At 48.2% G+C, this 12,486-nt stretch overlaps 1 protein-coding gene across 8 annotated transcripts in view; it reads left to right on the top strand.

Moving 5' to 3' along the window:
- The window catches only part of LOC147110959 (acylamino-acid-releasing enzyme-like), a 79,885-nt gene that overhangs the window by 46,116 nt on the left and 21,283 nt on the right, over nucleotides 1–12,486 (top strand). For all 8 annotated transcript variants that reach the window (XR_015080021.1, XR_015080019.1, XR_015080020.1 and 5 more), the window contains exon 14: nucleotides 9,968–10,056. Coding sequence is in view for 5 of the 8 variants with exons in the window: in XM_086001379.1 (XP_085857505.1) it covers nucleotides 9,968–10,056 (89 nt within the window). In the remaining 3 variants the exon portion in view is untranslated. The remainder of the gene's footprint in view (nucleotides 1–9,967; nucleotides 10,057–12,486) is intronic.

The following is a 12,486-nucleotide window of genomic DNA, read 5'->3' as shown; positions in this document are numbered from 1 at the left end:
CTTATCTCTCCTGAATATTGAATACCCCTGGACGTTGAATTCCCAGCCTTGGTCACCCTGGAGCCATGTCTCCGTAATCCCAATTATATCATATTCGTTTACATCTATTTGCGCAGCTAATTCATCCACCTTATTACGAATGCTCCTCGCATTAAGACACAAAGCCTTCAGGCTTTTTTTTTAACACTTAGACCTTTTAGAATTATTATTTACTGTGGCCATGTTTGATTTAAATCCTTGATTTCTCTGACTCCCACTTTTACTTTTCTTCTTCCTGTCTTTTGCTTCTATCCTTGCTTGCCTTTCCTCTGTCTCCCTGCACAGGTTCCCAACCGCCTGCCATTTTAGTTTAAACCCTCCCCAACAGCACTAACAAGCACTCCCCCAGGACTTCAGTCCCGGTCCTGCCCAGGTGCAAACCATGCAGTTTGTACTGGTCCCACCTCCCCCAGAACTGGTTGCAATGTCCCAGGAATTTGAATCCCTCCCCCTTGCACCATTCCTCTAGCCACGTACTCATCTGATATATCCTTCTATTTGTACTCTGACTAGCACGTGGCACTGGTAGCAATCCTGAGATTACTACCTTTGAGGTCCTATTTTTTAATTTACCTCCTAACCCTATATTCAGCTTTTAGGACCTCATCCCGGTTTTTACCTATATCGTTGGTACCTATATGCACCACGATAACTGGCTGTTCACTCTCCCCCTCCAGAATGCCCTGCAGCCGCTCAGAGACTTCCTTGACCCTTTCACTAGGGAGGCAGCATACCATCCTGGAGTCTCGTTTGCGGCCGCAGAAACGCATATTTATTCCCCTTGCAATAGAATCCCCCATCACTATAGCTCTCCCGCTCTTTTTCCTCCCATTCTGTGCAGCAGAACCACCCACAGTGCCAGGAAGTTGGCTGCTGCTGCCTTCCCCTGATAAGCCATCTCCCTCAACAATATCCAAATTGGTATATCTATTTGAGAGGGAGATGGCCACAGGGGACCCCTGCACTACCTGCCTGCGCCTACTACTCTGCCTGGCGGTCACCCATTCCCTTCCTGCCTGTGCAGCCTTTACCTGTGGTGTGACCAACTGATTAAATGTGATATCCACAACGTCCTCAGCATCGTGAATGCTCCAGTATGTATCCATTCGCAGCTCCAGTGCCGCAATGCGGTCTGCCAGTAGCTGCAGCTGGATACACTTCCCACACACATGGTCGTCAGGGACATAGGGTCCCTGATTTCCCACATAGTGCAGGAGTAGCATGCCATGGGGCCAAGCTGTGCTGTCATGACTTACCCTTCAATTAATTTAAATTAAATTAAATCAAATCAATACCACCAATTACACAACAATTACATGATATACTCAAGGGCCCTTGGTTACTAGCACTCCCCGATACACAACAGTGACCTTAGAAACTGTAACCACAAAAATTAAGACCTGCTAAACTTTATAAGCTATTAACCTTAACTGTCAAACTATAGAGTAGTATAAATACTCACCTGGTCGTCCTCACCCAATCAGCTGCTTCCTCTTGCCAGTATCACTTTTTGAATCGTGACGTGGCTCTGGAACGCTGCCGCCGGTCTGCGAGATTGACCAGCCTTTGAGAGAAAGCCTGCGAAAGTGAGTTTAAATACTTACTACTCTCCTGCTGCTCCCGACAAAGCAACAGAATAATAAATAATAAAAATGACTACGGAGAAGGTCATAGACTTAGGTAGCAGTGGGGGAATTAAAAAAACAGAACGTGTCAGGAAGGGACAGAAGGTATGGAGTAAAAGGTAAAGTAGTAAAAGGGGGAAAATGCAGGAACTAAGGCCTAGAAATTCAGTTGTTTGCGCCAGCCGCTAGCGCCTTAGGAGGAGGAGATGTGGGGCGCTAGGCGGCTAGCGGCCGGGCGCAGCGCGATCTGCGCCTCTCCCCAACTTCAGTAAAGATTTAGTGGCGGCGCAAAGCCTTTGCGCGCGCTCAGCTGCGCGCGCAGATCCTGACGTCATTTCATCGTGCAACGCCCTTTGTGCGCCCCAAACCGGAAATTCAGTGGCGCCGGCCTATTGCGCGCCTGGCGCCCCTAGCGACTGGTAGAGGGGAATGGTTCCCAGTCGCTGCAGGGCGCAGGGGGCGCTAAATAAAGGGCACTCCTCCTGCAGTAGAAATGGCAGCCATTTTGCTACACTCCTTCTTTGTGAGAGACGGATCTTTGCAGAGAGACAAAAGTAGAGAGCTTCCTGGTTTGGCTCAACACTCGCACAGGTACTTGTGGCTTCAGGCCACAGCTTTGCACTTGTCTTTAACTTCAGAGCCATAGCATTGATTGGAACCATATAATGGGGGCTGCAATGGGTGCAAACGTTGGCCTTCTCCATTGCATTCAAAGGGCTCAGAGACGCCGTGAGAGAGTGGCAGTCATGGCCAGAGGGAGAAGGGGCAACAGGCGTCGGCTAAGGAGGCCTTACCCACCCAGGGTATACCGCCAGCCGTTCCCATATCTGAACATGTCTGACGAGCGGTGTGTTCGGAGGCTGCGATTCCGAAGGGCGGTGGTCACTGAGATCTGCAGCCACAGCTGAGGAGCAGGACGTCTCTGTCGGTGGCAGTGAAGGTGACGGTGTCTCTCAACTTCTATGCCACCGGCTCCTTCCAATCCGCTGCTGGGGACATTTCCAACATCTCCCAGTTTGCCGTACATTGCTGCATCTGCCAGGTGACCAATGCCCTTTTCAGAAGGAGACGTCAGTTCATCTCCTTCTCCATGGCCCTTGTCAAGCAGCAACAGCGTGCAATGGGCTTTGCAGCATTAGCGGGCTTCCCCATGGTGCAGGGCGCCATTGACTGCACGCATGTGGCTTTGCGGGCACCTCTAGAGCATGCCGAGGATTACCGCAACCGGAAGGGCTACCATTCGCTCAACGTGCAGTTGGTGTGTGACCACAGGCAGATCATCCTAGCTGTCAATGCCCGCTTTCCAGGCAGCAGCCATGATGCCTTCATCCTGCGCCAGACTTCTGTGGCAGACATGTTCCAGGCCCAGCCTCACCCATGAGGATGGCTTCTCGGGGACAAAGGCTATCCTTTGTGCACCTGGCTGATGACCCCGCTCCGTGCGCCCAGCACTCCTGCTGAAGAGGGATACAATGACAGCCATCAAGCAACCAGGAACCTCATTGAGCAAACAATCGGCGTCCTGAAGCAACGGTTCCGCTGTCTGGATCGTTCCGGAGGAGCCCTACAGTACTCGCCTGAGCGAGTCTCCCATTTCGTGATCGTGTGCTGCATGCTGCACAACCTGGCTATCCGCAGGACTCCGCCACTGCCACCAGACATTGGAGGACCACCAGAGGAGTAGGAGGAGGAGGACCAGCACAGGAGGGAGGCAGAAAGTGCAAGGGCCGCCCGTCAGTGGCTTATTGAACGTCGGTTCTAGGCCCCCTCTCAGGGAATGGCTTGTGCCAATGGCACAAGATGAATGTAGCCGCTCCACAAGCCCTCAGCCGAGCAGGGCAACCAGGACTTCCAAAAGAAAGCATGGACAGTGCGATTTAAGAACATTTATTACTTTGATACCTCTGTGCCCTTCCCACATAACAAACTAATGGAGAGAAGCCCCCCCCCCCCCCCCCCCCCCAAAAACACAAATCGAGCAGTCTCGGCCTTTCAAAAAACACAAATACACCAGTCTCGGCCTTTCAAAAAAACAAATCCACCCTCCCCCTTTAAGAGCTCACTGGCGCCAGAGTGTCTGCCGTCAATCAGCAACTCGCCGCACCTGCGCTGCGCCCGCCCTCGGGGGTTTCGCCCCGGGCCGCCGGCTTAGCGCCTAATGATAGTCATGCATCGCCTGTTTTAGCGCAGCATCAACCTCTTGGGGCGATGCCACTGAATATCGGCGAAGGTGGCGCGAAGTTGCGCTGGGCGCAAACTTTAGCGGCCGCCCGGCTGTAGCGCCCCAAACGTGGCTATACTGAATTTCTAGGCCTAAGTGTAACAAAACATATTTGAAAGTTCTTTATCTGAATGCACGTAGCATTCGTAACAAAATGGACGAGTTAACGGCACAAATAACTACATATGGGTATGATCTTGTGGCCATTACAGAAACATGGCTGCAGGGTGACCATGACTGGGAATTAAACATACCAGGTTATTTAACAATCAGGAAGGACAGGCAGGAAGGAAGGGGAGGTGAGGTGGCTATGTTAATAAAGGAAGGAATCACTGTAATACAGAGAAATGATATTGGGTCAAAGGATCAGGATAGTGAAACAGTTTGGGTGGAGATACGGAATAATAAGGGGAAAAAAACACTAGTGGGCGTAGTCTATAGGCCTCCGAACAGTTGCAACTCTGTTGGACGGAGTATTAATCAGGAAATAGTTGAGGCTTGTAATAAGGGAACAGCTATAATTATGGGGGATTTTAACTATCATATTAACTGGACAAATCAAATTGGGCAGGGCAGTCTTGAGGATGAGTTAATTGAGTGTATTAGGGATGGGTTTCTTGAGCAGTATGTAACTGAACCGACCAGGGGGCAAGCAACCTTAGATTTGGTCCTGTGTAATGAGACAGGATTAATTTAAAATGTCCTAGTAAAGGATCCCCTTGGAATGAGTGACCATAACATGGTTGAATTCCATATTCAATTAGAGGGTGAGACGGTTGGATCTCAAACAAGCGTGCTGAGCTTGAATAAAGGAGACTATGAAGGTATGAGAGTGGAATTGATTAGAGTGGACTGGGAAAATAGATTAAAGGGTAAGACGGTACATGATCAGTGGTGTACATTTAAGGAGTTATTTTACAACTTCCAAAAAATATATATTCCACTGAGGAAAAAAGGGTGTAAAAGAAAAGATAGCCATCCGTGACTAAGTAAAGTAATTAAGGATAGTATCCGACTAAAAACAAGGGCATATAAGGTAGCCAAATCTAGTGGGAGGATAGAAGATTGGGAAGTCTTTAAAAGACAGCAAAAAATAACTAAAAGATTGATTAAGAAAGGGAAGATAGATTATGAAAGTAAATTAGCAAAAAATATCAAAACAGATAGCAAAAGTTTCTATAGTTATATAAAAAGAAAAAGGGTGGCTAAAGTAAATGTTGGTCCCTTAGAGGATGAGACCGGGAAATTAATGGTGGGAAACATGGAGATGGCAAAAACGCTGAACAATTATTTTGTTTCAGTCTTTACGGTAGAGGACACTAAGAATATCCCAACACTGGACAAACAGGGGGCTCTAGGGGGGGAGGAGCTACATACGATTAAAATCACTAAGGAAGTGGTACTTGGTAAAATAATGGGACTCAAGGTGGATAAATCCCCTGGACCTGATGACTTACAGCCTAGGGTCTTGAAGGAAGTGGCGTTAGGGATTGTGGATGCATTGGTAATAATTTTCCAAAACTCCCTGGACTCAGCAAAGGTCCCGGCAGATTGGAAAACTGCTAATGTAACACCCTTATTTAAAAAGGGTAGTAGGCAGAAGGCTGGAAACTATAGACCTGTTAGCCTAACATCTGTGGTTGGTAAAATTTTAGAGTCCATTATTAAGGAGACAGTAATGGGACATTTGGATAAACATAATTTAATAGGACAAAGTCAGCATGGTTTTATGAAGGGGAAGTCATGTTTGACAAATTTGCTGGAGTTCTTTGAGGAAGTAACATACAGGGTGGATAAAGGGGAACCAGTGGACGTAGTGTATTTAGACTTCCAAAAGGCATTTGACAAGGTGCCACACAACATTATTGCTCAAGATAAAAAATCATGGGATTGGGGGTAATATTCTGGCATGGGTGGAGGATTGGCTATCTAACAGAAAGCAGAGAGTTGGGATAAATGATTCGTTCTCAGACTGCCAATCAGTAACTAGTGGTGTTCCGCAGGGGTCAGTGCTGGGTCCCCAACTCTTTACAATCTATATTAATGATTTGGAGGAGGGGACTGAGTGTAACATATCAAAGTTTGCAGATGATACAAAGATGGGAAGGAAAGTAGTGAGTGAGGAGGACATAAAAAACCTGCAAAGGGACATAGACAGGCTAAATAAGTGGGCAGAGATTTGGCAGATGGAATACAATACTGGAAAGTGTGAGGTTATGCACTTTGGCAGGAAAAGTCATAGAGTAAGTTATCATCTTAATGGCAAGAAACTGGAAAGTACTGTAGCATCTGGGGGTCCTGGTGCACGAAACTCAAAAAGTTAGTATGCAGGTGCAGCAAGTGATCAAGAAGGCCAATGGAATGTTGGCTTTTATTGCTAGGGGGATAGAATATAAAAACAGGGAGGTATTGTTGCAGTTGTACAAGGTATTGGTGAGACCGCACCTGGAATACTGCATACAGTTTTGGTGTCCATACTTAAGAAAAGACATACTTGCTCTCGAGTCAGTACAAAGAAGGTTCACTCGGTTAATCCCGGGGATGAGGGGGTGGACATATGAGGAGAGGTTGAGTAGATTGGGACTCTACTCATTGGAGTTCAGAAGAATGAGAGGCGATCTTATTGAAACATATAAGATTGTGAAGGGGCTTGATCGGGTGGATGTGGTGAGGATGTTCCCAATGATGGGTGAAACTGGAACTAGGGGGCATAATCTTAGAATAAGGGGCTGCTCTTTCAAAACTGAGATGAGGAGAAACTTCTTCACTCAGAGAGTAGTAGGTCTGTGGAATTTGCTGCCCCAGAAAGCTGTGGAAGCCACATCATTAAATAAATTTAAAACAGAAATAGACAGTTTCTTAGAAGTAAAGGGAATTAGGGGTTACTGGGAGCGGGCAGGAAATTGGACATGAGTCTATGTTCGGAACGGTCATGGCCCTGTGGGTAATGGAGCGGGCCCAGGGGCCATGTAGCCTGGTTCTGCTCCTACTTCTTGTGTTCTAATTATGTGTTAGATTTCAGGAGATGGTTCTATTCCTGTTCCTGGCTGGGGTGGAGATCACCTTTTACAGAAGGTAAGTACTGTAGAAAATATAGGGACAGTGATCTCCTGGACGAGTTTCGATCGCCTAGATGGGTCGGAGAGGAATTTCCCAGATTTTTTTCTCCCGAATTGGCCATTGGGTTTTTTATCTGGTTTTTTGCCTCTCCCAGGAGATCACATAGGTTCGGGAGGGATGTAGAGTGATAGTAGATTTGAGGTTAGGATCAGATCAGCCATGATCTTATTGAATGGTGGAGCAGGCTCGAGGGCCCGATTGGCCTACTCCTGCTCCTATTTCTTATGTTCTTATGTAATGCAAAAATTCCAAGCTGGCAAAATCAACTTATTTGACAAAAATGTGCACTGCCACCTCAACTGTTCACCTGAATTCCAACTCTTTATAAAAAATTTAAAAAAATTGCAGATTGACCGGTCCATGCATCATAACTTTGAATTGATTTCTCAGATCATGAACAAACCTTGTAAGTGACTTCCTGTCACCACAGAGCAGCTTTCTTTAAAGTACATAGTTTAGGATTTTTCAGCAGTCATCTTCTGATTCAACACTAGGCTGCATCTGTGCATGGTTTATCTCTGTAATCTCCTCCAGCCCTATAAACCCCCTAGACCTCTGCGCTCTGCCTATTCTGGCCCTTTGAACATCCCCGATTTTCAGTGCTCCACCATTGGTGGCCGTGCCTTCAGCTGCCTAGCTCCTAAGCCCTGGAATTCCCTCCCTAAACCTCTTCACTTCTCTTACCTCCTTTAAGACACTCCTTAAAACCTACCTCTTCGACCAAGCTTTTGGTCATCTGCCCTAACATCTCCTTATATGGCTTGGTGTCAATTTTTTTTTTGATAACTCTCCTGTGAAGCGCCTTGGGGCATTTACTTACGTTTAAGGCGCTATATAAATATAAGTTGTTTAAAATGCACCCATGCAAAGAATGTAACAAATATTGCAGCTTGCCCACTAAACCAGAAGATGATTGCTGCAAAATTGGTTGTTCTCTACGAAACCATTGCAAGCTTAAACAAAAGAAGCTGTTAAAACATAAAATAATACAGTATATTGATGCATACATTAAAATCCCATCAGCAATTAACACTCCAAGAATCAGTTTCTTTTCCCTTCCAAAGAGGTATGACTGGTGGTTGATTTGAAAAGAAACACATATTGGAAAAACTCAATTTAAAAAAACAAACTTTGTAACCACAAGGTACTTCAGGACAACTGAGTGCTGCCATGGTGACTGAGATACCTGTCATGGAATATTCTCTTTTTCCATGTGATATCAATTTAGCCTGTTCCCTTGAAGTGTTTTTCTATTTAGCTTGTGTTCCCCATTTCTCTCTTTTATCCAAATTTGCTTTGTAATTTGTCTAGATCTTTATCTTGTAACTATTTTTTGTTCTCCCCTGTATATTCAGTGGCAAGACGTGTGAACTATTCAAACTAGTTATACAGAGTGTGAACAGTCACACTGAGTGAAGAATAACTTGGTGTGGTTCTGCTCTCCCAACGTTTTGTCAGAAAAGAACACCAACTCTGTTTGCTTGAAGCATTTTTCTCTTCTGTGCAGAGATCTATGCCGCATGTGCTACACCTGGGCTCCACTGATTTAACCCAGTGGAAACAAACAAAACCATTTTTGAGCAAGTGCCGAGCAGGATAGGCCGACATTTGTATTTCCCTATTGTATGGAATAGTCCATTCAAGAGATGAGGCTAGCTAGCTTCAAGGAAAAAGTGGTAGAGTCTTAGGGGGTGATTTTGTGTTTGGGGGCGAGTTGGAGGTGGGACTGCTGCTTGTCGGGTTTCAATCCCGCCTCCATCAAGTTGTGGCCAACCCATGCTATTTTCCCTTGATTGACCTTGTCAAGCCCGCCCAGCGGGCTTAGCAGGCCAATTAAGGGAAAGCCGGTTGCAGAGCACGTCAACGTATGACGTGTCATCTGTCAAAAGATTTTGACAGGTGAATTGCCATCGTTTGACAGCTCTGTGAAGCTGTCAAACAGTGACAATCTCTGCAGTTTGATGAGGTCTTGCATTCAAGACCTCATCAACCTTCTTTCTTTTACAGAATTGAGATGTTTGTTGCATCTGAGAATGCAACGGACATCTCTCATCTGCAACACGGAGCTAAGAGACTCTCCGTATAGACACCGACTGAAGCCTGCAGGAAGAAACAAAGGTAAGTACACTTTTAAAAACACTTAGGACTTACCTCAGATACTCACCTCTACGCTCTTGCACCCATCACTTACCATCACACCACACTTTTGCCCCCTGCAGACCCCCTACTCGCCTCACTGAGCTGGTGGGTTTTGGAGCTGTTGGGAAGCCCGCACTTGTGAGGGCAAAAACGGGATAATCCTATTTTCTGCCTGTTAACATGCAGTTAATAGGCTTTAACCCCTTCCTGCCTCTAAGGAGACGGGACCCGGCGCGGGACGGCAACCCGCCTCCTGGGAAGATAGCATGGAGGCGGGTTGGGGGCAGGTTTGCCACCCGCCCCCAAATTCTGCCATTTTCCCGGCAGTCCCGCCTCCTCGGGGCTGAGAAAATCACCCCCATAGTGTCACCTGCTTTAGTGTTTCCTCTGAGCCTGGAGAGACTGTTATCTGTACAATTATAACTCCGCAGACTTCTCATCGGAGGCACTTTAGATTTAAAGCAGGGATTAGCAATTAGCACTGAAATCACACAAGTTGTCTGAAAATTCTCAATATAGATTTGGCCCATCTTGGCTCCTCCATCCTAACAAAAGACTTGCATTTTCCCTGATCATGTCATTGAACTAATTCTTGACTAAGCCTAAGGTTTTCATCTCCATGAACCTACCAGGGAGACCATTTCAAGTGTTGATCACTCTTTGCATGAAGAAGGTCTTCCTAATTCAATCAGTATAAACATGGGAAAACTCTGAACATTTACAGAGCTCCATTTTCCTCTGTTGATAACAGTTCTTGAGTTAGAACACTGAGTCTGATGTGTTTCCAATGAGTACCCTGAATATCCAGTTTTGTGTGCTACAGGTTCAGAGGCTGGGAGCTGGACACTGTTGGACATTCGCCAGGATCTGGTGGTGGTCAGCTGCTCGTCCCCTAACTGTGCGCCCAATTTGGTAAGGAGGCCTTTGGATTAAATTGAACCCATACCATTTATTTAAAACAAACTGGTATGAAGGTTGGATTTAAGTAACACTTATCACAAAAGGCAACTACATAAAGCATCTAGGTACGGGGTCATAGAGGGTTTGACAATACTAACCACGTATATATTTTTAAATGTTACAATTTATCATTAATAGCCAAAGAATATTATACCTGTAACTGTGCAGTACTTAGTTTATTTCAGTCTATTTATTCCCGTCTGTGGCACTTGTGAATTTTTGAAAGTTCACACTAGGGGAATAAACTCAGTAATGCACCTGCATTGGCCCAATACACCATATCTGCTGACAGATGGCAACCCTAGATTGGGCTGAAGTTCATTGTTGCATCTAACCTGTGCTCTACCTGAGCTTTTCCCAGTCCTCCGCACTGACGGACCTCTCCTTGAGGAGCCCAAAAGTTCAATGAAAAAAAAAAAGAGAAACATTTTTAGAAGCTGCTTGATTCTAATACTTTGGGTCCAGACACAACTGACGCATGATGTTTGCTACAAGGGTGAGAAACCTATTGTGTCACATCCCAAACCTACACGAAGAAAGTTTTGTCTTTGTATCGCCGTGCTCTCATTTTCATTAAAAGCAAGACCAACAAAACCCAACTTGCTCTAAATTATGCCAAATTTCAGTAACCCAGGGGCAAATCAAGCACTTCCAGGCTCCTGCAATGTCAATTTTTTGTACGTGTTTAATTTTTAAAAAGATCATAGTTGTAGATATGATTTTAAAAAGGTGTGATTGTGATAGCCAATGACATTATTACGTGCCTCTATATACATAAACTAGCTGAAGTGCCCGGCGGTGCCGAGGCTTTTTCGAGGGCATGTTGTTGTTGGAAGAGAGAGAGCGACTGGCGGGGGGGAAGAGGAGAGAGCGACTGGCGGGGGGGGAAGAGAGAGAGAGAGGACTGGCGGGGGGGGGAAGAGAGAGAGCGACTGGCGGGGGGGAAGAGAGAGCGCGACTGGGGGGGGGAAGAGAGAGCGCGACTTGGGGGGGGGGAAGAGAGAGCGCGGACTGGGGTGGGGAAGAGAGAGCACGACTGGGGGGTGGAAGAGAGAGTACGACTGGGGGGGGAAAAGAGAGAGAGCGTGACGGGGGTGGAAGGTGGCCCGATGGACCCCTGCGAAGGAAGGAAGAAGGTAAGCTCTCCCACCCCCTCACTCTTTCCCTCCCTGTCCCACCCCTTCACTCTCTCCCTTCCTCACCCTCTCTCTCTCTCCCTCCCCCTGTCTCTCCTGCTTTACACTCTCTCCCTCTCCCCTCCCTTCTCTCCCTCTCCCCCCCCCCTGCTCCCCCACCCTCTCTCGCTCCCCCCACCCTCTCTCGCTCCCCCCACCCTCTCTCGCTCCCCCCACCCTCTCTCGCTCCCCCCACCCTCTCTCGCTCCCCACCCTCTCTCGCTCCCCCCACCCTCTCTCGCTCCCCCACCCTCTCTCGCTCCCCCCACCCTCTCTCGCTCCCCCACCCTCTCTCGCTCCCCCCACCCTCTCTCGCTCCCCCCACCCTCTCTCGCTCCCCCCACCCTCTCTCGCTCCCCCCACCCTCTCTCGCTCCCCCCACCCTCTCTCGCTCCCCCCACCCTCTCTCGCTCCCCCCACCCTCTCTCGCTCCCCCCACCCTCTCTCGCTCCCCCCACCCTCTCTCGCTCCCCCCACCCTCGCCCCTCCTCTCTCCCACCCTCGCCCCTCCTCTCTCTTCCCCACCCTCGCCCCCTCCTCTCTCTTCCCCACCCTCGCCCCTCCTCTCTCTCCTCCCTCGCCCCTCCTCTCTCTCCTCCCCCCTTCCTCCCCTCCCCTGCCCAAGCCCTCATCCCCCGCTCCAATCCCTCTTTCCGCCCCGGGGCCCGGGCCTCGGCACCTGGATGAACGCGTTCCCTCGGCCGTCACCCTGATGCCGTTGGCCGTGAGGCAAAGACATGGCCCAGCCGAGTCCAGCGCCCCGGTCAGCTGGAGGTCCGCAGCCGCTGTTCGTCCGCAGCCCACAAAGCACCCGAGCCCAGCGCCGGCGATGTCTCCACGGAGCTCCATGCCCCCCCCCCCCCCACGCACTGACATGGCCCCGCCCTCCCGAGCTGGCTTGAAGAGCGCCGATTGCGGCTGAGAGACAGCCGGCGGGCCCAGTTGCCGGGGTAACCCTTCCCGCTCTCCAAGCCCCGCCCGAGATCAGCACTCAGAGAGCCCAGCCCTGCCAGCCTACCTGGAAAAACGGGGAAAGGTAGGAAAATTAATGAGATTAGATAAGTTAATTACTTTGTAAATCTTTTTTTTAAAAAACAATATGTGTTTAAAAGCAACGTTTTTTTTAAAGACGCAGAAAGCGGGAAAAAGAAAGGAAAAGTTTGGAATCAAGATGGCGGCGACTCACCTCGGTTCAGTCTCTCTCTTT

The sequence above is a fragment of the Somniosus microcephalus genome, chromosome 11 (assembly GCF_052327205.1).
Source record: "Somniosus microcephalus isolate GS21.2 chromosome 11, FLI_Smic_1.0, whole genome shotgun sequence".
NCBI lineage: Eukaryota > Metazoa > Chordata > Chondrichthyes > Squaliformes > Somniosidae > Somniosus > Somniosus microcephalus.
The sequence above is the reverse complement of the archived record's forward strand: the minus strand, read 5'-3'. Positions and strand labels throughout refer to the sequence as shown.